We start from the raw sequence: 27,660 nt of genomic DNA, 5'->3' as shown, positions 1-27,660 counted from the left end.
CAATAGCGCGCGCTCTAGTTCGCTTGAACGCGCGTCTGTCCAGCGCACAAAAGAATGTCAACAATGACGACGGGCATCTTCTGAAAGCTGCCCGACACAGTGCCTGATCGGATTCAGGTGAGCTCAAATGTTTATTTTTTGTTAACTAACATTACTTAAATCCGCGTTAAAATGTATTAGCAACTACCTACATGTATAATCCCCTCATATTTATTTAGTTTCACTGTTTTTTTTTTGCTATTTCGGGCTTTTCCCGCGGGCAGCTGTGAGCGCGGCCCGAGTGTTTTGGCGTCGGATAAACATGGCGGAGCTGAAGGACTGTGCAGAACTGAAGGTAAGTGCAAATTTAAGCATACAGCTGGCCTTATAAATGACACAGCGATGTCTTTGCTGGTGATCGGCTGTGATTTCACACGCACACTCAGTTCGGCCGTGAGCGCAGCGGCTCGGGTCTGTGTTTGTGTGTGTGATGAGTGGAACTCCAGACAGGCTAATGGCTAAAGCTAACCTTCTGCACACAACACTGAATAAAAACCCACGACAGAGAAACAGCGCTTCACACGCGTTAGTGTTTATTAAACACCCGTGTTTTCTGCCAAACATGTCTGTTAATGTGCTGTCTGGTGAAATACTTCGATCAAACTGAGCGTTTATCGCGATTATATTGATTCGACTCCATCATATGTGAAAGTGAGATCAAAACAAACGCTGATTTGAGATCAGATGACATTCTGCACTCATTCACACTAAAGCAGAATAATCACACGGATCTCAGCTGATCGCATCTGTAATTAGTTCTTTAACCTGTCAGAATGAAGCGGTTCCACACATCAAACAAACACCTGGAACGAGCTCATGTTTTATGCAGGAATGGGCGGGGCGAGCGGATTAACGGGATTTTATATGCAAATGTGCGCGGGCATTTGTTGATATACGCACATGACGTCATATAAATGTTATTTTGTGTGTCTTGTTGCTAATTAGTTTTCAAAAATGGTTTTGTTTGTTAAATAAAAAAAAAACTAAGAAAAGTGTTTTCATGATCTGAACCATTAAAATTCCTTCATGTTGTTCATCTTAAATGCTTGTGATGATGTTTTCTTCTGAAGGATTTCTTGAAGATCATTGGCTCTTAGAGATACAGAGAGTTTGCAGCGTCAGTCGCATCTGTCAGAGGTGAGGGGTTTAATAGAATAGTTCAGACAAAAATTTAAATCTTTTGAAAATGTGCTCCCCATCCAAGATGAGTGTGTTTCTTCATCAGATTTGGAGAAATGTGTCATTCTGTCAGTTGCTCACCAGTGGATCCTCTGCGGTGAATGGGTGCCGTCGGAATGAGAGTCCAAACAGCTGATAAAAACATCACAATAACTTCAAACATGGCTATGATATGAGTCCATGATCCATAATAACACTTCCTCCAGTGAAAAAGTGGTCTGGTCTGAATCAGGAGAGAAATCTGCACAGATCAAGCACCGTTTACAAGCCACAACAGCTTTAAACTTCAAAGCTTTTGTGTTCTCAAGATGTGAACTGATGGACTGGAGTGGTGTGGATTATTGTAATGTTTGTATCAGACTCTCATTCTGACGGCACCCATTCGCTGCAGAGGATCAGTTGGTGAGCAAGTGATGGAATGACACATTTCTACAAATCTAATGAAGAAACAAACTCATCCTAATCTTGGATGACCTGAGAGTGGGCACATTTTCTTTTTTGGGTGAACTACTCCATGTGCTGTGTCATGTATGTGTGATTCTGATGTCTGCTGTGTGTGTAGTTGATGATTCAGCAGGAGAAGCCGTTGGCGGGCAGCATGCCGGTGGTTTGGCCCACGCTGCTCGACCTCAGCAGAGATGAATGCAAACGAATCCTGCGCAAACTGGGTGAGACTCACAGAACCGGATCATCTGTGCTGTTGTATGTGCTGATCGTCAGTTCACGTGTGTCATATGTTTGTGTGTTCAGAGCTGGAAGCGTACGCCGGCGTGATCAGCGCTCTGCGCGCTCAAGGAGATCTCACGAAAGACAAGAAGGAGCTGCTGGGAGAACTCACTCGAGTGCTGAGGTGCCACACACGTCGTCACACAACACAGATGGGTTTCATTTTTGAATCAAATGTTTGGGTTGTTTTTTTTTGTCTGATTAAACCCCACAAGCTCACATTTAGACCCGCCTCCACTGTTGAGTGCCACACCCGCATTTCAGCATCCAATCAGCAGGCAGCAGATAAAACTAAGTCCCACCCTATATGCTTTCTTTGTGGATAATCAGTTTCAGTCACAATACCGAAGCACAAATCTACATACATTTCATCGTAACTACAGAGTGTTTGATATCTTAATGTCACAATTCTGACTTACTGTTTCAGAATTGCATGATATTAACTGACAAGATGTAAACAATCAATTGTGAGTTATAAAGTCAGAAATAAACATATTTTATTGGACTGTCCTGCTTTTAATGTATGTAGAAAACTCTTTTATGAAGAGACTTAGAGAGTTATTTTGTAGAATTTTGTCATAAAAAGTTGTAGAATTTTTATCATATGTTAATGTAAAAAAAAATCTTGTGTAAGAACTTGTGTTTGTTTGTTTGCTGGCTTTTATTGTATTTGCCATACTTGTATTTTTAAATTGTTTTTACCATGAACATAGCCTAAGATGCTGACATGACATTAAATACATATATACTACTACTATAATGTCAGAATTATGTGACAGAAACTTGCAATTCTGAGAAATAAATTCAGAATCGCAAGATTAAAAAGTAGCAATTGTGAGATAAACAGTCAGAATTACGTTTTTTGTATTTTTTTTTTTTTTTTTTAATGCAGTGTCAGAAACAGACTTCCATAGTTTAGGGCTGAACACTAGGACAGTTTGCATTTGGAGATGATATAAACAGTCATCCACATCTGATATGAGTGTATCTGGGTTTATGCGAGTATATGTAAGTTGGATATACATAAGTTGTTATTTTGCGCTGATATTGAGTGTGTAAAGTGTGTGTTTGGTTTGTTCAGTATCTCGACAGAGCGGCATCGAGCGGAGGTGCGCAGAGCCGTGAATGATGAACGCCTGACCACCATCGCTTATCAGTGAGTCTCATCCGTTCTAGTCAAATGAACCTGTCATGATTGCACTAGTGCTTTAGTGAAGTCCATGCAGAACTGCAGCTGTAATGATCATGTGTTCCTGCAGCATGTCGGGGCCCAACAGCTCGTCTGAGTGGTCCATCGAGGGCCGTCGGCTGGTTCCTCTCATGCCCAGACTGGTTCCTCAGACGGCCTTCACTGTGATGGCCAATGCAGTCGCCAACGCCACCGCGCACCAGAACGCCTCGCTGCTGCTGCCCGCCGAAACCGCCAACAAAGAAGGTACGGAGTCCCACGAGTGATGTTACTTCAGTGCAGTATTTATTCAGAATTTGATTTAGCTTTTATTTTGCTTTCATTTTCACATTTTATGTGCTTTTTTGTATATTTATTTATTTATTTATTTATAATAATTATTTTAATATTTTTAATAATATATTCTTAATAATTATCTGTTTTGTGCTTAATATAGGTAAAATAACTTTTATTATTAATAACATTTATTATTCTTTTATTATTTTTGCAGTGGTTGTGTGTTACTCGTACACCAGCACCACCTCCACCCCTCCCAGTGCATCGGCTCCCAGCAGCAGCAGCAGCAGCAGCGCAGCAGCGGCCGTTAAATCCCCTCGACCCGCCAGCCCTGCCTCCAACGTGGTGGTGCTGCCCAGCGGGAGTACGGTCTACGTCAAGAGTACGTCCCACACACACACACTCACACACACGTCATGCTATCCTCCCTCCAGGGTTCGTACAAGGTACTTAAAGTACTTGAATTTGACTTTTTGAAATTTAAGGCCTGGAAAACCCTTGAAAATATTAATATTCCTGAAGAGGTTCTTGAAAAGTGCTTGAATTATCGAAACGCAATCCATATGTGAAATAAGTGTTTAATTTTTTTAATAAGCGCATATGTTTCATGCAAAATGTGAATTTTTTTTACCCTGCTTGTCAGTTAATGTTAAAACTAGTGAGCTAAACCAGTAGTAGTACTGACAGTGTCGTGTAAACATGACTGAAGACGTGAAAAAAGGAACAGATGAATCGAATCTAGTAAGTCAGTGCTTTCACTGGAACCGATTGATTCAAACTCATGACTTCGGTCATTCATTTCAAGTGATTTACTAGCAAAAACCAGATCAAATTTAAAGAGCCATTCATTTTTAAACTTCGGTATCACTTTTAGTTTTCATTTTCATTTTCATCATTTTAAGCACTGTGTCAAAAAATGATTCACTGTTTCGTAGTGCTCCAATCGAATCATGTTTCGTGTATCATTTGATTCAGATCGGGACTTCGGAGCAGCTTTATAAATCATTCTGTGAATAAATGATTCGTGATGCACACTCCAAGCCCTGATCTGAAATGATAGTTAGCGAATCATCGTTCAGATTGGGACTTTGGAGTGCAGATTGCGAATCATTTGATTTAAATCGGGACTTCCGAGCACATTCGTGAATCTTTTGCTTCAGATCGGAACTTCGTAGCATTCATTGTAAATTATTTAATTCAGATCGGAACTTCGGACGCAGATCGTGAATCATTTGATTTACATCAGAACTTCGGAGCAGGTTTGTGAATCTTTTGCTTCAGATCGCTTCGGAGCGTTCATTGCAAATGATTTGATTCAGATCGGAACTTCAGAGCGGGTTCACGAATCTGATCGTGAATCAGGGATTTCGTAGCGGATTTGTGAATTTTTGTTTCAGAACGGAACTTTGGTGCGCAGATCGTAAATCATTTGATTTAGAACGCAACTTTGCATGTCTTTTTATTAGTATGTTTTTCTCTATCTATTTATCTTTTTTAGAATTTGAAAGAGAAGACATTGTTTGATAAGTGAGATCTCTGAAGTCCATGAACATCAAAAAAGTAGTGCTTGAAAAGTCCTTTAAAGTCCTGGAATTTCATTTTACAGAATCTGTACGAACCCTGTCCCTCAGTGTGTAACGTCTCGTTCTGTCTGTCAGGCGTGAGCTGCTCCGACGAGGACGAGAAACCCCGTAAGAGGCGGAGAACCAACTCGTCTAGCTCCTCCCCCGTGCTGCTGAAGGAGGTGCCTAAAGTGGTCGCGCCCATTTCCAAAACCATCACGGTTCCGGTGAGCGGCAGCCCCAAGATGAGCAACCTGATGCAGAGCATCGCCAACTCGCTGCCGCCGCACATGTCGCCGGTGAAGATCACCTTCACCAAACCCTCCACCCAGACCACCAACACCACCACACAGAAGGTCAGGCACGCTTCCTTGCTTCCTGCCACGTTGCCACAATCTTGCGCTTGTTTCCTGACATTAGGATGCTTGTTTCACCAATAATGCCACAATAAAGAGAAAAAACCCACTGGCCCAACCCCATCCTCCCCCAAAAAAGTAATATTGTATTATAATGAATAAGTAATAGTCAGAGAAAATCTGTGTTCTTAAGAGGTTATTGAGTGTGTCTTTATATATGCAAACATGGGGGAGGGGCTGTCTTTGTCTGACCAATGAGAGACAGTGAGAGGGTTGAGGATGTTAGCCACTTAAATACATTAAATATTCAATACGTTTTAATTAAATTTTTAAAAACAGCATAAAGGAAATTGGCAATCTTTGTTACTGAAGGGTTAACATAAAAGTTGGAAACCCACCACCGTTCAGACTTTTGGGATTTTTTTGAAAAAATTAATACTTTTATTCGTTTTTACTTTTAAAACTGTAATTTAAGGATGCTGTTCATTGTATTACTTATTAATTCATTAATACTTTTATTCATCAAGGATGCGATGGGCATCTTAAATTGATTAGAAATGCCAGTAAAGACATTTATAATGTTTCAAAAGATTTCCATGTCAAATAAATGTTGTTCTTTTGAACTTTCTATTAATCTGTGAATCCTGAAAAATAAGGTGTATGATGATTTCCACAAAAATATTGTGCAGCACAACTGTTTTCATCATTGCTAATAATCATAAATGTTTGTTGAGCAGCAAATCAGCATCTTAGAATGATTTCTGAAGGATCATGTGACACTGAAGACTGGAGTAATGATGCTGAAAATTCGGCTTTGATCACAGAAATAAATTACAGTTTAACAGATATTCACATAGAAAACAGCTGTTTTAAGTTGTAAAAAATATTTCACAATTTTTCCTGCATTTTTGAGTAAATAAATGCAGGCTTGTTGAACAGAAGAGACTTAATGACATCAAAATCCAGCCACAAATGCTTGAATGTTCCTTCAGAGCAAATGAACACTGTAATGACTTTGAATGAATCGCTAAATCACATATTTAACTGATTCATTGAGTTGAACTCTGTTTGTGCTGCAGGTGATAATCGTGACGACGTCTCCCAGCTCCAACTTCGTGCCAAACATCTTGTCCAAGTCGCACAACTACGCGGCCGTGTCGAAGCTGGTGTCGAGCGCCGCGCTGACCGCGTCCAACCAGAAACAGACCATGGTGATCTCAGCCAGCTCCAGCGCGGCCCCGGGGCCCAGTCCTGTCGCCGTCACGACCGTAGTGTCCTCCACACCTTCAGTGGTGATGTCCACCATCGCGCAGGGTGAGTGTGTCTCAGTGTGTGTGTGAGACGCTGCAGGTTTGCGCGTGTTTCAGCGTGTTCACGTGTGTGTGTTTGGTTCAGGCGGGTCGTCCGCGGCGGTGAAGGTGGCTTCCACCCGTCTGCCGTCGCCCAAGGCTCTGGTCAGCTCTCCGTCTCAGATCCTGCAGATTCCCAAAGCGCAGCAGCAGACGGCGGTTCAGGCTGCGTCTCCTAAAGGCCTGCAGGCCACATCCATCTCCTCTCCTCAGAGCGCCGGCGCCGCCGGAGCCAAACCCACCATTCAGATCAAACAGGAGTCTGGTGAGCACATGTGACGGCAGAAATAAACAATAAGGGCTGCAGTGTAATGAAATAAATGTCTGTGCTGCGTGTTTCAGAGCGAAGCACAGCACTGTTTTCGTTTACACGTCAGCAGTAATTTTCACATGTGAAACTGCGTTCATAATTTTCTTCAGAAAAATCGCAAAAAAAGTTTATTTTGTTTCAGTTAAAGTAAATAAAAAATGTAACTGCAAGCAGCAATTTTTGGGGTTTAAACACTTTAGAGCATATAAGGAAAAAGACAGTATATAATATTTTAACCACTTATAATAGCCTGTAACCACCTAAATCCATTAATAAAAAAGCATTTTTTGTCAAATCCAGGTGATTTACCATAGAAATATGATTTGTTTATAACATTTAGGTGTTATAGTGCCAGATGTGGTCCAATCTCCCTGAAACATTGCATGCTTGTTTAGAATCACCTGTCGCATGTGCTCAGCGGGTTTCGTGAAGTTTTGACTTTTCGTTTAGGCTTTATAGGCTCTTAGGTATATTTGGACAGGCCCCTTTTCTAAATTACCCGTTATAGCTTCCCAAATGGTACATTTCAACATGTTTTTGATAATTATTGACCTAGAGAGTCCAGAGAATTGTACTGCAGTGCTTTTTTCCCAGATTGAGCGAAAAACCCATGACTAGTATGCAAAAGTGGGTTTTTCAAATCTTTCAAAATCTTTCAAATGATTTAAAAAACGGTTTGATTGAAAGCAGTGGTTCTAAAGGCAAAGAGCTCTATCATACTATGTGAATATCTCATGTATGTGTGCAAAACGGCGCAATGTGCAATCGTTTATGCCCTGAAAAAATGTGATATCGCCCCCCAGTGGCTGATTTCTTTCAAATTTCTCTCAGACCTTTGTGGCCCTGAGTCAAACAGGCACACCAAGTTTCGTCCTTGTCTAATATAATTCATCGGCCAATGGTGGTCATGTTTTTTTGAGATATGCAAATGTCCCCATAGACACTTGTGGCACTTTGGACCAAGACCGTGCACAGCGATTTTCATGTTGATAGGACAAATGGTTGCCTAGTTATAGACATTTTTACACTTTTTACCATCTTATAATGCCACCAATTGGCCAAGCTCCGCAATGTTTTTCCTGTGGCCTCAGATTGAGCTCTTACATAAGTTTGCCAAGTTTGGCGAAGATATCTCATTCCGTTCAGGAGTTATAGGCATTTTACTAAAAGTGGCCCTGCCCCCTTCAAACATTTTGGCATGCTTTTGCAACTGTGAGTCGAAAGTTCAACTTTTTTTTTGATAATTATTGGTATTCACTCTACAGAGAATCTTTCTAAACTGGTTTGGTTCCAATCGGGTGAAAAACCTAGGACTAGTCTGCAAAACTAGGTTTTGCAAAAAATGCAAAATAGCTGAAAATTTCATACTTTTGATCGTTGTAGCGCCCCCGTCAGGCCGATCGGGGTGAGCCTTGGTGACGTTGTAGGCGGTGTGAGTTACTACCATCCCTCCAGGTTTCAAGTCTCTATGACTTACTGTTTGGTCTGCGCAATCAGTTTTACGCTGAAATTGCTCATCTGTGACCATTCTAACAGTTACAATAGGGTTTCAGCACCATGCCCTCAAGCCCCTAATAAAATCTCATTGATTTTGCATGTGTGTGCAGGAGTGAAGATCATCACGCAGCAGATGCAGCCCAGTAAGATCTTACCCAAACCCTCCAGTGCGGCTCTGCCCAGCAGTAGCTCCGCCCCCATCATGGTGGTCAGCAGCAACGGCGCCATCATGACCACCAAACTGGTGTCCACTCCCACAGGTACAGTGTCGTAAGAGTAATCAATCCACATTTTCAAACGTTGGTTTTGTTCAAAGAAAGACCTAATATTAAGTGCTGTGTTTCAGGCACTCAGGCGACGTACACACGGCCGTCCGTCAGTCCTGCTATCGGCGCACGTGTGGCCACGTCTCCCGCCGGAGCCACGTACGTCAAAACCACCAGCGGCAGCATCATCACGGTCGTGCCCAAGTCTCTAGCCTCGCTCAGCGGGAAGATCATCACCACCAACATGGTGTCGGGTAAGAGCGGGAAACACCAGCGCGCCAATAAGTTCAACGAGTCACGTGTGTCGTTCTAACGCTTTAACTGCTTTCACAGGAACCACCACTAAGATCACCACCATCCCCATGACCTCCAAACCCAACGTCATCGTGGTGCAGAAGACCACCGGCAAAGGGACGACCATCCAGGGTCTGCCGGGGAAGAACGTGGTGACGACGCTGCTGAACGCGGGGGTGAGGATACGTGACGCTCGTGTGTGTCTCGCTGGTGTGTGATTTGGTGATTTATGATGTCTGTATGTGTCAGGGAGAGAAGACCCTGCAGGCCGTGCCAGGAGCCAAACCCGCCATCATCACCGCATCACGGCCCATCACCAAAATGATCGTGACGCAGCCCAAGAGCCTCGGCGCAGGCGTCCAGCCGTCCACTACCACCAAAATCATCCCCACCAAGATCGTCTACGGACAGCAGGGCAAAACACAGGTCAGACGCCACTTATTGCAGTCAACTACAACCGGAAAAAAACATGTTAAAAAAAAGATGTTGTTACTTGAAATAAAATACATGTATTTTATTTCAAAGCAACATTTCTCATTTTTTAGTTTAACTTGATGTACTAAAATAACTAAACTATTATTAAATAATTTAAATAACTATTATTATGTAAATACATATGCACATATTATTTATACAGCTGTATGTAGAGTAAATAATGCACAAATCTGTACAAAAATCTTCTGTTCCAGATTCATACACATTATTATTTATTTAAGTTTTTATTTAAATGTTTTTCTGTTCTCATGTCAGATATGTATGTATGTATGTACCAGTAGCACCTTAAAAAAACCACATCACATTTCTTGTGTGTTTGCGCACACCTGGCGAATAAAGCTAATTCTGATTCTGGTTCTGATAAAACTAAGCAAAATAATAATGAAATAATCTAAGACTAAACAAAAAAAACTAAATAGCATTTAATAAACGTTATATAGACATATTAAAAATATATAATACAAAATAAATGTATAGCTGTAATAAATGTACTAAAAAAACTGAAATTAAAACAAACCTGAAACCATACTAAAAAATGAAATAAAATGTAACTGTGTATGGACACTGGTAACACTTTATTTTAAGGTATTTTAAGTTAATTATCCATAATTACATGCTCTGACCTTAACCCTAAACCAAACCGTAAAACAAACCAGAACCATATAGTAAGAACATGTGGTTATTTAATATTACTCAGTACTTAAACGTATAATTGCACAGTAACAAGGACACCTTAAAGTAAAGTGTAACCTAGACATTAAAAATTCCATAACGAAATTACAAATATAAAAATACACAATAAATACAAAAACTGATTAGGACAAAAACACATTTAACTAGGAAATTGCTAAAACTTTAACTAAAATTACACTATTAATAAAAACTGTAATAGTATCTTAGTGATGCTAAAATAACACTGGCCAGAGGTCATGACCTTCAGGTCACGCATCACTTTACATGTCTAACAATTCAGCATTCATGAAAGTATTTTTCTTATTTATGAACCAAAACAACCAGCTAGAGGAGAATCAAAACATTACAAATGTTGATTTGATTTGAAGCAAAACAGTATTTAACAGTAATTAATGACTTTAATGTGGAAAAGAGCTACAATCCCATGAAGCATTGCAAATAGCATAATCAAAATAAAATAAAAACAATGCAGGAACATAACCTATTTAGTTAAAGAGGTTGATTGTATGTGCAGAAACAGCGTATTTTATGTTTATTGTAAAATATGAATATATAAGCAAATATTTAAGTGTATTTGGGAGATTTTGCGTGTTTCAGTTCTCTGATTGGTGGAGATTTATCCAAGTACTGCTCACTGCAGAGCCAAATGGCCTCCAGCTCCCCCTCTCTGGAGGTCCAGCTCCGCCTCTGTGTGAACTAATGGGTGGAGTTAGGGTTAGGATAGCGTAAGGGGTAGGGTTAGGGTGTGGTTAGGTGTCTATCTCCACCCATTACCTCCAGCGAGGGGGAGCTGGAGCTCCAGCTCCTCCCATCTGGCTCTGCAGCGAGCACCCTCTCGATTTATCTGCAGAATTGTGTGTAAGGTAGTTTTTCATCAGAAATTCTGCTGTTGAAATAAGTTATAATAATGTAGTCTGATGGCTTCAACAGAAGCGTAAACTTTAACATTTAATAGGTTGTTGTAAATATGATTTCCACCGTGGAGAGTTTAAATGAGTTTTTTACTTGTGAGTGTTGCCTGCTAGTAGAGCTACTGGAGTTTCTGTGTAATGGCCATTAATGATCCGTAATGATGGTGTTGTGTGGCAGGTCCTCATCAAGCCCAAGCCCATGGCGTTTCAGACGGCGGTGGTGAGCGAACAGGCCCGTCAGCTGGTCAGCGAGACGCTGCAGCAGGTCACACGGAGCGTAGAATCCGCTACTGCATCCGGCCAGGAGGGGGCGCCCAAGGACGACTCATCCTCGTATACGGAGGGCAGCCCGGTGTCGTCTGACAGCACTCACGGTCAGCGCACGCAAGTCATGAGCTTCAGCGTGGAGACACACTAATGCATCTCTTGTGCTTATAATGAATGAATCTTTGAATCAACTCTCTTAAAGGGACAGTTCACCCCAAAATGAACAATCTCTCATCATTAGCTTTTCCTCAAGTTCTTCCAGACCTGTATGAGTTTCTTCTGCTGAACACAAAAGAGGAGTGTTGGTATCCAAACAGTACTTTTTTTATATCATCTTTTGTGTTCAGCAGAAAAAAGAAACATTATTAGTCAGAAATCTGTAAGAATCTGTCTCTGTGTTCAGACTCTCAGCCGGTGGTGCACGTGATCACCTCCAGAGGGCAGGAGTGGACGGAGCAGGAGGTGGCAGTGGAAGCGAGTCCCACCATCATTTACCAAGACGTGACGGGAGAGTCTCAGTCGGCCACGTCCACCATCAAAGCCCTGCTGGAGCTGCAGCAGACCAGCGGTGTGTGTCCGACCCGCGCGTCTGAGCATCTGTGTCATGTTCCTGCTGCATTAACACGTGTGTGTCATGTTACAGTAAAAGAGAAGAGCGACGCCAAACCGCGCCAGCACACCATCGACCTGAGCCAGATGGCAGTGCCGATCCCGGTGACGGCGGAGAGGAGACAGTCACCGGAGCCGTCGGGTCAGAGCGCGGGAGAGACGGACGCCGTCACTGAATACATCCCCATCGGTAACAACAACACCTCACCAGACACATCTCAACTCTCCTGAAAATGGTCATAAACAGTCATAAATGCATGCAACAGACTGTTTAAGGGAAGACACTGCAGGCGAAAGCAGTTTTTTCATGCACCTGTCAAGTTTGACATTTTGGACTTTTTTTTTAGGCTAGTGAAAGGAAAACATCCAGGAGACACTGTTAAGTATTTCTTTTATAGCACTTTATCTACTTGTGTCAATAGATTTCAATTTCAGTACATATATTTAAAGACTCTTTTCTCAAATTGAGTTTTTTTACACTGAGCCATAAATCTCCACTTCAGCAGCACTTACACACAGCAAACTTTACATTTTTATTCCTGTCTAAAGTTTTTACTGAGGGATTTGTTCATATATAATTAGCTTGTAAATATGCAGGGTTCCTACGGGTCCTTGAAATCTTTGAAAGTTTGTGAATCTGAAATTTTTTTTTACGCATTTTTAAAAAAAATACGTAGGTACAGGTTCTTAAAAGTGTTTCAAATTGTTCCCTCCAGTACGCTACTGTGTTATTTCACCAACACTTCATGGCCTATGCATACTAGCTTGCTTGATTTACGTTAGTTATGCAGATGTATGCGTTACGTTAACTTAACGTTACATGAGCATGAGCTCTTTTCAATAAAATCAATGCAAAGTTCATATCAATGTAGAAAACAGTATGGGATGTACCAAATATTCTTCGGTTTTATGCAAAACAGAAATATGGCAAATAAAATATCAGATCCCTGTCATATGGCCAAAAAAATGCATAGTTAGTTAGTGTTTGACACATGAAAACACATGATAACAATGTCTCTTACAAGGTAACATGATGTAACCTTGCTCTCACTTGAAATGTGTCCCCACATGTTAAGTTCTTGAATTTGAGCATATGGACCTGGAAAATCCTTGAAAGGTCCTTGAATTTGAAGTTAAACAAGGTGTGGGAAGCCTATATATACAAGATTTTATTCCCCCAAAATATGTGAAAATATGTTGTTTTCTTTCTGTTCTGAGTATTTTCTGAATTGTGGAGTGACAGAAATGATACCCAAAACTCCCTCTGTACAAACATTTGACTCTATTGTGTCGAAAAAAGAATTTTGAAACTGTCTTCATCCAGTGTTTCGATTTTTGTACTAGAAATGTATGCAAATTAGCACATATTTAATTAAATAGTAACTCATTTGCATTTTAGAAAACTTGTAATACAAAAAATGTTTGGAATTATCAATGTAATCAATAAACTGGGTAAATAAGACGATGTTAACTATGTTAAATTTTTTTATCCTATTCACCTGCAGTGTCACGCCTTAATTAACTAAATCTGAATTTATTTATTTTGAGATAGATAGGTATTCATTTTAATTTTGCAGGTCTTAAAGAGTCTTAAAGTGACCCAAAAATGGAACTTTTGTCATCATTTACTCACCCACACATTGTTCCAAACCTGTGTGTTTAACCAAAGCTGTTAGTCCCCATTGACTTCCATACTATGGAAAAAAAGTACAAAGTAGAAGAAGAAAACTCACACAGGTTTGAAACAAGTACAGGGTGAGTAAACGATGTGAACTGTCCCTTTAATTAGATTTTAAAGACACTGTTGTTGCTCAGCTGTTTCAGGTAAAGTGTGTAAGGCTGTGATCACAGGAGACGTCGCTGCATCCAGCAGCCAGAGTCAGGCAGTGTCCCTTCCGCCATCAGCAGTGCCGACGACAGCCAAGAGCAGCACCACCGCATCCGCTGCCTCAGGACATGCAACACAACAGGTCAGAACCACAGCGAAACGCAGTCATGTGACAACATATGCATCTGACAGGGCAAAAATGCATTAACACTGCATTTACAGCTGCGCTGCGTGTTCATGCATTTTGCAAATTCTTTTATTCAAAGCAAATTTCATTGCATTGCAGGTACACATTGAATCACTTCATGCATTTCCTGGATTTCCTTAAGCCATAACTTTGGTATTGAGCTGCAGGAATGCTACGAGATTGATGTTTTAAATATGTGTGTATAAAAAATTACTGACCAGGTATTTTTACCAGCCTTGAAACTGTATGTGCATTATTTTATTTAAAAAACAGGCAGAACAAATTGGGGAAACTTCTAATTGCAATAATAATAATAATAATAATAATAATAATAATAATATTATTATTATTCATTAAAATGATAAAAATCACTATAATACTATTGAACTGTAAAGTATCTCTAATTTTGTTTTGTAATTTTATATAACAATTATTATGATTAATTATGTAATTATTATAAAATCAATAACATGTAATATAGCAACAATACAGTTGCATTTGACACTGAATTTTAAGCAGGCACAAAGCAGCCTTAACTCTTAACTGTAAAGACGCCTTGTGAGCACCAGAGGAAGCTGTTTCACCTTAACTAGTTTTACTACCAAACTTTACACAGTTGAATATCAACCCCAAAAAATAAACAATTCTGGTGTCAAATGAACTCAAAGCAGTCCAGTGCTCAGCGCTGTTGAAGGTGTGTGTGTGTGTGTGTGTGTGTGCAGGTGGAGGCGTGTGTGCCGCAGGTGAAGCCGCTGCAGGAGCAGATGGTGGTGGAGGAGGGCGAGTTAGAGGGCGACACTCTGGATCCTCAGACGGGTCTGTTCTACCGCTCGTCTCAGCAGCACCGCAGTCCTCCGCCCAAACCTGCGGCCGGCCCGTCTGACACGCCCACTTCCTCTAAGAGGGCGGAGCCGCTCACGGCCAGAGTCTCCATACAGAGAGTTGCCGCGTCTGCGTCTGTAGGCCCTCAGCTGGCGGCGGCGCTCGTCTCCTCGAACCCTCCACACACACCGCAGCTGCCCAAACTGCAGCAGGCGCCCTCCTCACACCACCGGCCCAACACACACACGCAGCTGTCGCAGCCGCCGCCGTTGCAGGCGCATCACCCCGTGGGCTCCAGCAAGACGCCCAGCAGCAGCCAGGTGAGACCTGCATCCGCGCTGTGCGTCTCAAATGTCCCTACATTGAGTTTGGACCGAATTGATGCGTCTCATCCACTGGTGACACTCAATGATCACATGACATGCATCTAAACAAATAAAGCATTTCATCTGTAGTTTTATGAATATGATAACTGTGATGAAAACTGTGATGATAACTAAAATAACTGATTACAGCTATGATGATAACTGAGAACTAATCATACATGCGATGATAGTTATAACGATAATTATGACAATAGTGTGATGATAAATGTGATGATAGTTGTAACAATAACTATGACAATAACTGTGATGACAGCTATAACAATAACTGATGATGACTATGGCTATAACTATAACGATAACTGTGAAGATAACTATAAAGATAAATGTGATGATAGTTATAACGATAGCTAACGCTAACTGATGATACCTATGGCAGTAACTATAACGATAACTGTAATGATAGCTAGAATAATAACTTTGATGATAACTGTGATAACTATATAAAATAACTGTGATGATAGTTATGATAACTATAACAATAACTAATGATAGCTACAACAATAACTGATGGTAACTGATGATAACTATGATGATAACTGTGATGATAAATGTGATGATAGTTATAACAATAACTGATGATGACTATGGCAATAACTATAACGATAACTGAAGATAACTATAAAGATAAATGTGATGATAGTTATAATGATAGCTGATAATACTTATGGCAGTAACTATAACGATAACTTTAATGATAGCTATGACGATAACTGTGATGATAACTATAGATAAATGTGATATTAGTTATAACGATAACTAATGATAGCTACAACAACAACTGTGGTGATAACTATGATGATAACTAAAATAACTGATGATAGCTATGATGATGACTGATGATAAATGTGATGATAGTTATAACGATAAATGATGATAACTATGGCAATAACTATAACGATAACTGATGGTAACTGATGATAACTATAAAATAGCTGTGATGATAACTATGATGATAACTGTGATGATAAATGTGATGATAGTTATAACGATAAATGATGATAACTATGGCAATAACTATAACGATAACTGATGGTAACTGTGATAACTATAAAATAACTGGTGATAGCTATGACAATAACTGTGATAACTATAGGTACATGTGATGATAGTTATAACGAGAACTATGACGATAACTGTGAGAGCTATAACAATAACTGATGATAACTATGGCAGTAACTATAACAATAACTGTTATGATAGCTGTGATGATAACTATAAAATAACTGATGATAGTTATAACACTAATTACGACAATACTGTGATGGTAAATGTGATGATAGCTAGAACGATAATTGTGGTGATAAATATGGCGATAACTATAATAACTGTGATGACAGCTAGAATGATAACTATGACGATAACTAATGGATAGCTATAATGATGTCTGTGATAACTATGATGATAACAGTAACGATAACTGTGATGACTATGATGCTAACTGTAAAGATAATTTTGACGATAACTGTAACAATAACTAACAGTTACTATCATGATAACTGTATTGTTAACTATTACGACAACTGTAATGGTAAATAAAACATTAACTTTTATGATAACTAGAAAGACGTAACACTGACTATATTAGTGTTCACATGTGGGGGTGATAACTTTCTGTTTATTATAAGCATACATTGCTGTTTTGTTGTCTGTCGCTTTAAATGCTCAAGCTCTTTTAAGCAGGATGGATTCTGATTGGCTGTTAATGTGTTTATTGTTCATTAGCTGGAACAAATTACTCAGAAAGTGATTCAGCAGTACTGTTCCTCTGTCATTATATTCTATTTTTAAAGAATTGGAGTGATAATTAAAACTTTATTATTGCTGTGATGTGGACTCATTGTTTTCTTTGAGTCATTGTTTTATGAGCGTTCTGGCAGTGAGTCAGTGATGTTCTGTGTGTGTGTGTGTCTCAGGTGCAGCAGCCAATCATCACGCAGGGCGCGGCCGTCACCAAGATCACGTTCGGCAGTCATCAGTGTCCGCCCGTGTCCAGCAGCGGCGAGGCGTCGGTCAAGCTCCAGCCGGAGTCCAGCTCCAGTCTGACGACGACAGAGAAGACCTCCTCCTCCGTCTCAGACATCCTGAAGATCTCCATGATGGAGGCAGAGATCGACCCCAGCGTGGAGCCCATGGTGGTGGACTCGTCCAGCGACTGCGGGCCGCTGACCAAAACGCCGACCGCCTCGCCGCTCATCAGCAGCTCCAAACAGACGCTCGCTCACGGGCCCTTCGGCCGCGTCAAGAGCAAAGACCTGGACATCATACAGGTGAGACTCGGTCTACAGACCTGCTTTTGATTTATTCCTACATATATACAGTCAATTCCATATTCATGTCTGAAATCGTGTGATGTGTGTGTGTGCTCAGGTGATCCCGCAGTACTCCATCATGCCCGACTCCAGCCAGTCTAACGTGGTGGTGGAGCCCAGCGGATTCCTGGAGATCACCGACTACACCAGCCAGCGCCTGGACGAGGAGGCCGCCATGGAACAGGAAGTGGACAGCAGCAACGACGAGGGGGCGGCGGCCAGCCCCATGGCCGACCAATCACAGTGAAGCGTGTGGATTTGATTATTTCAGAGGAGAGAGACCTTCTGTTTGTTCTTCATCACGGCTGTATAGAGAATCATGCAGTGAGTTTGTGCTTTAGAGCGAAACCTTACTTTGTGGAGAATCCGATTCCTGACCGAACGATAGGAACGTTTGTGTTGATTTCTACTTAAAGGGACAGTTCACCCAAAAATGACCATTCTGTCTTCATTTACCGATCAAACCTGTGTGTTTCTTTCTTCTGCTGAGCACAAAAGAACACGTGATGAAGAATGTTAGTGAACAAACAGCCATTGGTAGTCATTGCATGGCATACTAGGGGAAAAAATACTATGGAAGACTTTAACTACCCGGTTACCAACATTTTGAAAAAATGGATAAACACGACAGAAGATATTTCATAGGGCCCTAAAATGTCAAACCCTAAATAAACCCTAAATAAATATTTTGAAAAATGTGTGCAATCAAACAGCTGACGGTAGCCATTGACTTCTACAGTATGGAAAAAAAAAATACTATACGAAGTCAGTGGGGACCAAAATATCAACATTTCATGCAAGAGATTTCACATAGCCCTGAAAATATAATTTTTGTCAAAAATGGTAAAATGGTAAAAAAAGGTAGCCATTGACTTCCATACTAGGAAAAAAAAAATATGGGAGTCAATAGGGACCAAAATAACTTTGGTTGTGTTTAACAATTCATGCAAGATATTTCACATAAAATTTAATTTTTGTTAAAAATGTTAAGAATGTTAGTAATCAAACAGCTGACGGTAGCCATTGACGTCCATACTAGGAAAAAAACACTATGGAAGTCATTGACTACCAGGTTACCAGCATTTTTAAAAATATGTTGTATGAGCTGATAAACACGACAGAAGATATTTCATAGGGCCCTAAAATGTCTTTTTTGTACAAAAACTAAATAAATATTTTTAAAAAATCTGTGCCATTGACTTCTGTAGTATGGAAAAAAATACTATACGAAGTCAGTGGGGACCGAAATATCAACATTTCATGCAACGGATTTCACTTAGTGTTGAAAATATAATTTTTGTTAAAAATGTTGGGAATGTTAGTAACCAAATAACTGACGGCAGCCGTTAACTTTTTGACGGAAGATATTTCATAGGGCCCTAATATTACATTTTTTGTAAACAAACAAACAAACTAAATAAATACTTTAAAAAATGTGTGTAACCAAACAGTTGATGGTAGCCATTGACTTCTATGGCATGGAAAAACATATTATATGGACCAAAATATCACATAGTCCCAAAAGTACAATTTATTGTTGTTAAAAATGTTAAGATTGTTAGTAATCAAACAGCTGACGGTAGCCATTGACGTCCATACTAGGAAAAAAACACTATAGGAGTCAATGGCTACCAGGTTACCAGCATTTTTAAAAATATGTTGTATGAATTGATAAACATGACAGAAGATAGTTCATAGGGCCCTAAAATGTTATTTTTGCTAAAAAAAAAAAACAAAAAACAAAACGAAATAAATATTGACGGTAGCCATTGACCGCTATAGTATGAAAAAACATAGTATACGTTTAAGTCAGTTGGGACCAAAATATCAACATTTCATGCAAGATATTTCATATTTCCCTAAAAGTACAATTTTGGTTAAAAATGTTAGTAACCAAAAAGCCATTGACTTTCATAGTAAGGAAAAAAATGCTATGGGAGTCAATGGAGACCAAAATATCTTCTGTTGTTTTTAACAATTCACGCAGAGCCCTAAAAATATCATTTTTGTTAAAAATGTTACAAATATTAGTAACCAAAAAGCTGACGGTAGCCATTGACTTTCATAGTAAGGAAAAAAAGGGGACCAAGAGCTGTTTGTTCACCAACATTCTTCAAAATATTGAAGTAAATGGTGACAGAGGGGTCACTTTGCCTGAACAGTCTCTTTAGTTTATAGTTTTAAGTAGAGCTGATGGACTGGAACCTTCCAGATGATGATGATGATGATGATGACGATGACGAGCGCTGCTTCATCAGGACGTTTTGTGACTCCGCCTCCGCTTGTGTTCTGCTCTCCGATTGGTGTAAATAGCGTTTGACGGTCGTGCCCTCGCTCATGTAAAGCAGTGTCTCATTTGAGTCTGGTTTGTGCTCGATGGATGTACCGCTCAGCATTTTAACTCTATAAACTTTACTACAAAGCTCTGTTGTGTGTGTGATTGTGCGCGTGTTTGCACAGGTGAGCGGCTCTCGGGTTACGGGCTGAGGACGGGCGTGTCCGCAGGTGCGCTCGCTTATTCCTGACACTGAGCATGTGCTGCGGACCGACTCTCTGTGTGTGCGGAAAGTACCAAGCCATTGTAAAGGCCGTTTCCCTGCGACTCCTTATTGTGATGGAAACAAACGCGTGGTGGGTGTGAGTGTGGGACGGGGGGGTTTTGGTGTGTGTGTGAACGCGCCGGTGTTTCTGGGTGGATTCCCGTCCTGTGGAGTGGGCAGAGACGCCAGGGGACGATGGGACTTTCCTGCCGTCCTTACGGATCGGAGCGCGCTCCTCTGGGACGGAGGCGCATTTATTTGAATAATCACCCAGCGATTTCCCTCATGTCATCCGTGTCGTTTCATTTTCTCTGAAAAGCACTTTGAGTTTCAGCTGCTTTATAGAAGACAATAGCGTCCTTATTTAGATCAAGTTCTGTTTTCATCTGATAGTGTCGTGCCATTAAATCGATAGCACTTACATTTAAGTGCCCAACCAACACCGTTTTTCTATTTTTATTTAATAAAATGACTTTTAAAATGATTAGTATTAAAAACGTTTTTCAAGTAGTGTTTTAATGCATCATATTTTCTAAAGGTGTAACAATGTATCGTAATGTATTATACATAATTCATGAGATTTTAGGTGCATTACAAGACATAATCAATGCATTAAAATTACTTTTTATAATGCATTATATATAAAGGTTGTAAAAATATATTAGAAAATATGGCCATGCAAAATATATTTTTTATCTAATTAAATCTAATTAGGAAGCTTGTCTCGTTAACTGACATCATGAAACTTATAAGGTTTATCAACAGTTTATTAAGAGCTTAAGAAATGAAAAAGAAAGAAATTAGGGCCATATAAAATACTTTTTTTTTTTTTTTTTTTTTTTTTTTTTTCCCCTGAGATTTAGTTTTATTTTCAGCAGGTTCTGTTTTTGGTTTTAATTTTTCTGGATTCTATTATAATGCTGTTATTAAAGTTTAATCATTAGAAAGCGTGTCTAAGTTATTAAAAATATAAAACTTATACAGCAATTCAAAATTTTACAAAAAACATTTGTAGGACCATGTGAAAGAAAATTGTTATTTTTTTAAATTCTGTTTGTTTTTTTTAAATAAGACCATTTTAATGGTTTAAATACGTTGTAATAATCAGAAAGCATAACAAAGCGTAAACAATTTAACAACCATTTATTTAAAGTTGAACAAAAATGCTTGATTTTTCTTTACATTTTGTTTCTTTTTTGCCAAGTCTATTTTGAAAGTTTAATTTCTAATGAATTAATTCAACATTAATTTATTAAAAAGTTTAGCAAAAAATAAATTTGTAGGACCGTATGAAATACATTTCATTTTTTTCTTTTTTTTTCCAAATTCTGTTTTTGTTTAAAAAAAATTCAGTAATCCATTTTAATTGTTTTATTTATATTTTAATAATCAGAAAGCATAACAAAGCTTAAACAATTTAATAACAATTTATTCAAAATTATTTTTCTTTACATTTTCTTTCATTTTTACCAGATTTTCGGTTTAAATTTTTCTCAAACCCATTTTAATGATTTAAATAATGTCTAATTCATTAATTCAGCAACAATTTATTAAAAGTTTAGCAAAAATACATTTGTAGGACCATATGAAATACATTTCATTTTTTTCAAATTCGGTGTTTGTTTGTTTTTTTTTTTTTTTTTTTTTTTGCATTTTAATGTTTTAATTACATGTTAATAATCAAAGCTTAACAAAGCTAAAACAATTAACCAACAATTCATTCAAAGTTGGACAAAAATGCATTATTTTTTCTCAAACCTATTTTAGTGGTTTAATTCATGTCTAATGCATTAATTCAACAACAATTTATTAAAAGTTTAGCAAAAAATACATTTGTAGGACCATATGAAATGCATTTAATTTTTTTAAGAGTTCTGTGCTTTTGGTTTATCATAACCAAGTTGAACAAAAATGTATCATTTTTTTATTAAAATTTAGTTTGATTTTTGCCAAATGTTTTGGTTTAAATTTGTCCCAGTCTATTTTAAAGGTTTAATTAATGTCTAGTTATTTAATTCATCATTAATTTATTAAAATATTAGCAAATGCAAATATAATGTGCTCATTCGGTGAAGCGCTGAATCTCGCTGCGCTTCATCTGTCTGTTGGTCTGTTGTTGAAGTCCTGGTGATTTCTGTCTCCTCATGTCGTTTCAGTTTCTCAGAAAAGCGGCGTTTATGTAACAGCTCATTAAACTAATTTGTTTTCCCAGAAATAATTGGCGTGTTGCATAATGCGTTCGGTCGGGTGGAGCGAGGCTTTGATTAACACCACAGCCAGAACCAGAACTTTAATAAATGCTAATTTAAATAATCTGTAACACCGCGACTATAACAACAACAACAGAGGAGCGACATCACCGCAATCACTTTCACTATGATTGTGTCCAACTGATAGATATCTATATTCTCCATTAAAAATTACAAAAAAAACTTTTTCAAAACATTATTTCAGCCAGTTGCCAAAGCAATATTTTAGATTTTTATATAACTCAGTGTACTAAAATAACTCAAATACTAAAATAAAATTATATATATATATATATATATATATATATATATATATATATATAACAATAAAAAAAAACCCCACAGAAATAAATGACTAAAACTTTAAACAAAATTTAAAAAACTAAATGTACATTACATATTTATGTCATGATAACCGTATGATGACACTGAAGCTGCTGCAGTGTTTCAGCCATGACGTCATATGAGCTCAGCATAATTTCCCAGCTGATGTCATCTGTGTGTGTTTTGCTTTTAAAGAGCTATAAATAAAAGCTTTAATGTGTTTAATGCAAATAGTTGTCGGGATCCACCGGACGTGGGACTTTCAGTTTCAGTATTGAACTAATCTGCCTTCAGACACTGGAAAACCCCTGACACCGAAGATGACCTTCATCTGCTGACAATTATAGCGCTGCTCTCAAAGCAGCCGGCAGGGAACTGAAGGGGAACGGCCGAATTTGAAGAAGTTGTAAAGGTGACAATCTTCCAGAGAGCTGATGAAGATCACAGTGAGCTCACACGCTCAAGATCATATCGAAAGCAGAAGGAAACGCTCCTGGATGAGTCTGAGCAGGTCTGGACTCGTGATGTGTGAACGGAGCCCGTCGGCCCCATGCGTCTCCCGTCCTCAATTTACGAGCCGAGCGTCCAGCTGCGGCGGCTCACGCGGGCGTGTTTGCTTTGGACGCCCGTATTTATGTTCCTCCTGGAAGAATTTCCGCTCACGCACGGCGATGCTGATTTGTGGCGAGTGAAGCCGAGTTTGACCCTCAGCCGTCGCATGAAATAAAGCAGCTGGGAGTTTGTTGGGTGTAGAAACAGTTTTACCCAGAAATCACTAGTAAATCATACAAACCGTGAAATTAAAAACATTTTTGTTAGGGTTTTTATTTAACTATAATATGTTATGCATTATGAAAGTATTTTAATGCATTAATTATGCATTGCATGACTGCATGAATAATTATAACCACAGTTATAACGCATGTAACAACTCATTTCAGATGCAAATATCATGCATTTTAACTTTAGTAGCAGTTGTTTATGAAAAGATTGTTTATGAAGCATTACACTGAAAGACATTTGATATACAAACTATTTTCACTCAGAAATTGCTAGTAAATGTTACAAACAGTTTTAAAGTATCTGAATTCACTGAACATGCATGCAGTCTTGTTTTCTGAGAAATAATAAATATTTGAATTTTTATTTTAAAGAATTGGTAAATAATATAATATTTATTAAAAATGTTAATTATTTTAAATAATAATAATTATTACTAATAATAATATATTTGTTTATTTAAGTGTAATAATACTCCTAATTATAATTATTTAAAATAATAATTAAGGTTTTTTTTTAAAATAATGCTTAAATAAATGAATAATAATAATAATAATAAATATAGTAATACAAATTCTAAAAAATCTTGTTTTTCTTAAGCCTCAAATACAAACGTTCATAAATGTTTTCTGAATTTTCATTTATTAATTAAAAAGAACTGGCTGATTATTTTAATATTTTATTTCAGTATTATTTTCCAGTATAATAAAAATATATATGTTAAATAATATATTGTTTGTTAAAATATTAATGATTTAAAATAATAATAATAATAATTCTTTAAAAATTCCACAAAAAGGTTAAATTATCATTTAAAGAATGGTTAAATAATTCTAACAACAACAATAATAATATCATATTTATTTAAGTATAATAATGCTACAAATTATAATGATAGTATATAATAATAATAATATTAAATAGTCAAAATAATTATTAAAATTATTGAAATAAATTAAAGTAATTATAATTTTAATTTTTTTTTTATTCCACTGGAAAATAATACTGGAGTAGTCTGAAATAAAATATTAAACTAATCAGCCAGTTCTTTTTAATGAATAAGTGAAAATTCAGAAAACATTTGCAAACGTTGTATTTGAGGCTTGAGAAAAACAAGAGATATTAATGAAATGAAGTGAGTTTATGAGTAAACCAAGAAGAAATTGTTACACCTTTAGAAAGAATAATGCACTAAAACATGACAAACTGTCAAATATTATAACGCATTTTAATTTTGTTTACGGTTATTTATGAAAAGATATAATGCATTACAATGTACGTTATGAAGATCTTTCTAATGCATTATACACAAAGGCTTTAAGTGTTATTACAATTTCATTACTTGAAATAAAACAGGTGACTGAATTCAAATCTAGTTGCTAAAAGAAACATTTCTCATTTTCATTTAGTTTAATTTGATGTACTAACATACATAAAAATGAAACAGACACTACTATAAAATTACTAAATATTTAGAATTAAAATGAAAATGGAAAAAAAAACTGCTTCAAAATATGAATAAAACCAATAATAGTGTGTCAGCGATGCTGTTGCTCGTGTTCACACCGAAAGTGGAGTCACTCCTCATGATCTGGTTCTGTTCTCACACACTTCAGTTTGTACAGGAGTGACACTGGATGAAGATGAAGATGATGATGAAGACCACACAGGCAGGTGTGCCATTTCGTTGTTTTTATTTATTCATGTTGCTTTTATTCTGTTCCATCTGTTGTGTTTTCTAAAGCGAGTCTGTCGTCAGGTGATTGACAGCTTCAGTGATTTTTCTGTATACAGTTCATTTACTGTTTGGGTAATGTTTTATTTTTCATGCTGAGATGATCAATGGCTGCATCCACCGTGTCACAATACATAATATATCTAATATATCTCTATATTTGTTTTAATAATTATTACACTCAGGTAATAGTTCAGCCAGCACCAACTCAAATTAATTATAAAATGAAAATGACTAAAACTAAAGTAATGTAATAATTTAAAAAAATATATATAATATTTGTAATAATTTTAATGTAAAACCTACAAAAATACTAAGATTCTAATATTAAAGAAAGAATACTATAACTGAAAATGCTGAAAATAAAAACTACTTCTTACAAAACAATGCTCTGATAGCTGGTTCTGTCTTGTTTTCCAGTGCAAATGTCTAAACATTCATAAATCAAGACGTTTACTGGAGATGCAAAATGACTTCAAGATGTTCAGTCTTGTTTTCTGAGAATCTGATCAAAATGAAGTGAGTTTATGATTAAAACAAGGACAAATATCTGCATATGCAGTCAGAAAAATCCACTACATTCCAAAGGAAAACAAGATCCCTTTATTATATATATATATATATATATATATATATTAGAAATATAAATATATATATATATATATGTGTAAATTAAATGTGTTGATTTATGAACGTTTAGACATTTTTCACTGGAAAACAAGACAGAAACACAGTGTTGTGACCACAAGAGATTTTCACATTTGCTGCTTTGCAAAATTATAATACAAGTGGTCACATCCAGTTTCATCGACTTTGTTGAACGTAATGATTTAGTTTTCGCACATCAGTCGCTCTCGTTTGTGTAGAAACACTCTGGTTGTGAGTTGTGAATGGTAATTTTCATATTTAACGCTGATTTCTGACTGTGAGCATCATGAACTCCAATTAAAAATGAAATGAACTGATTTTTAGCCTCACTGAAATCCCAAATACCCATCAGCCCCTCTGTGATGTTTCTCTCACAGCTTCAGGTTCCCATGTTTGTCATGAGATGAACAAATCAGATGATTATGAATTATGATACATGACATTTGTTCATCTGGACAAATATAGTCAGAAAGCCTAGTAAGGGCATGTTATTGTTCGAAGATGAAGTGAATACAGACGAGTGACTCAGACAGGAAGTGACGATCGGGTTCTGAGAGTGTCTGTGTGTGTGTTTGTGTGTGATGATGTGGGATGTTTCAGACAGTCGGTGAATGTCAGATATGAGCGAGCGGCTCGTTCTGTTCCACAGAAACACTAAGGTGAAGTCCTTCAAAAGTACCAGCAAGTGCCCTTGAGGAACTAGTGTGCACTTCAGTGTTTCTCCACCTTCACGACTGCAGGAGCACAAATATCACCGACATAACATCACAAGACCCTCCACATGAAGTCTGGCTTGCGTAATCAGATTCCAGAAATTAGGTGCTTGTGATTTGAGCCTGTTCCATTTTAAAACACTCATAATCATCTTAATAAGTAGTTGCATCTGATGGATTACATGATTATTCACACAATGGAAGTAAATCATTCATAATGTCTCGATTTGCCCTAATTATTCCTTTCTCAAAATCCTACTGTGCGTCATGGCATTTAGCTTGGGCTATATTTACAAATGTCATATGATATAAATTTGCATGAAAAAAACACTTCAAGCGATTAGACCCTGTCTGAAACATTTATACAAATTATTAAACATTGAAAAAAATGATATATAGCTGTGAAACATGTCTTCATCAAATCCACTGACCTTCAGGACAGACTTTGGGCATGCAAATGATTATTTTCATGTTTATGTTCGTGTAATGCAGGGATTCCCAATTGTTTTTGTCAGCCAAACCCCTTTGACATGAAATATTAACAAAAAATACGTCTGAGGAAGTTAATAATTGAGTAATTGAACACACATTTGCACGTTTACAGTTCTGTGATGTCAGTTAATGGTCACATTGACATTAATATGAGTAAATATTTCTAGTCTTAGTGTTCAAGTGTTTAAATTGTTTATATTTGACATTTTTTCAATTAATCGTTAGCTTATTATCAACTCACAAACTCACTGCAGTTCTCACATTAAGGCCAGTTTGAAAAAACCTGGTTTAATGTAATGTTTAATGCACTTTATGATGTTGATATAACAAAAAAAAAAAAATATATATATATATATATATATATATTTCATTTAACTTTCTTATATCAGTATGGTATATTTAATGGTAAGTTTAAAGTAATTTAACTAAAAAATAATCTAAAAGTAATCTATTAGATGTCAGATTACATTACCTGAAATGTGTAATCTGGATTACGTTACATCATGTAATCTGTAATCAGTAACAGACTCCAATTTATAAGTAATCTACTCAGCTCAGAACAACAAAGATACACTGTCAGTTTAATGTTGCGTATCTTCAGTTATTTGTGTTTTTTAAGCGTTATAAGT

At 37.5% G+C, this 27,660-nt stretch overlaps 1 protein-coding gene across 3 annotated transcripts; it reads left to right on the top strand.

The window, feature by feature from the left end:
• The first annotated feature begins 62 nt into the window (after positions 1-62).
• emsy (EMSY transcriptional repressor, BRCA2 interacting) lies at positions 63-19,976 on the top strand. 3 transcript variants are annotated; one of them, XM_051120974.1, is made up of 22 exons: positions 63-117; positions 264-334; positions 1,110-1,176; positions 1,781-1,886; positions 1,969-2,068; positions 3,026-3,100; positions 3,204-3,379; positions 3,624-3,791; positions 5,068-5,327; positions 6,407-6,641; positions 6,723-6,941; positions 8,594-8,743; positions 8,830-9,003; positions 9,083-9,219; positions 9,293-9,469; positions 11,321-11,516; positions 11,813-11,977; positions 12,053-12,208; positions 13,834-13,988; positions 14,777-15,175; positions 17,155-17,508; positions 17,609-19,976. In XM_051120974.1, the coding sequence occupies exons 4-22, from the start codon at positions 1,784-1,786 to the stop codon at positions 17,795-17,797; spliced, it is 3,588 nt and encodes a 1,195-aa protein (XP_050976931.1). In that variant the 5' UTR covers positions 63-117; positions 264-334; positions 1,110-1,176; positions 1,781-1,783; the 3' UTR covers positions 17,798-19,976. The 3 variants fall into 3 exon arrangements, with proteins under 3 accessions (XP_050976931.1, XP_050976930.1, XP_050976932.1); XM_051120973.1 differs by having other exon boundaries at positions 64-117; positions 14,756-15,175; XM_051120975.1 differs by lacking the exon at positions 6,723-6,941 and having other exon boundaries at positions 64-117; positions 14,756-15,175.
• The last annotated feature ends 7,684 nt before the right edge of the window (positions 19,977-27,660 follow it).

This window comes from Labeo rohita, chromosome 10 (genome assembly GCF_022985175.1).
Source record: "Labeo rohita strain BAU-BD-2019 chromosome 10, IGBB_LRoh.1.0, whole genome shotgun sequence".
NCBI classification, from domain to species: Eukaryota; Metazoa; Chordata; class Actinopteri; order Cypriniformes; family Cyprinidae; genus Labeo; species Labeo rohita.
The sequence above is the reverse complement of the archived record's forward strand: the minus strand, read 5'-3'. Positions and strand labels throughout refer to the sequence as shown.

Excerpts from the sequence above, each read along its gene's own strand:
- emsy (XM_051120973.1), top strand. The coding sequence starts at position 1,784 with ATGATTCAGCAGGAGAAGCCGTTGGCGGGCAGCATGCCGGTGGTTTGG. Across the intron at positions 2,069-3,025 it reads GAACTCACTCGAGTGCTGAG|TATCTCGACAGAGCGGCATC; the intron begins GTGCCACACACG and ends TGGTTTGTTCAG. Across the intron at positions 9,470-11,320 it reads GACAGCAGGGCAAAACACAG|GTCCTCATCAAGCCCAAGCC; the intron begins GTCAGACGCCAC and ends GTTGTGTGGCAG.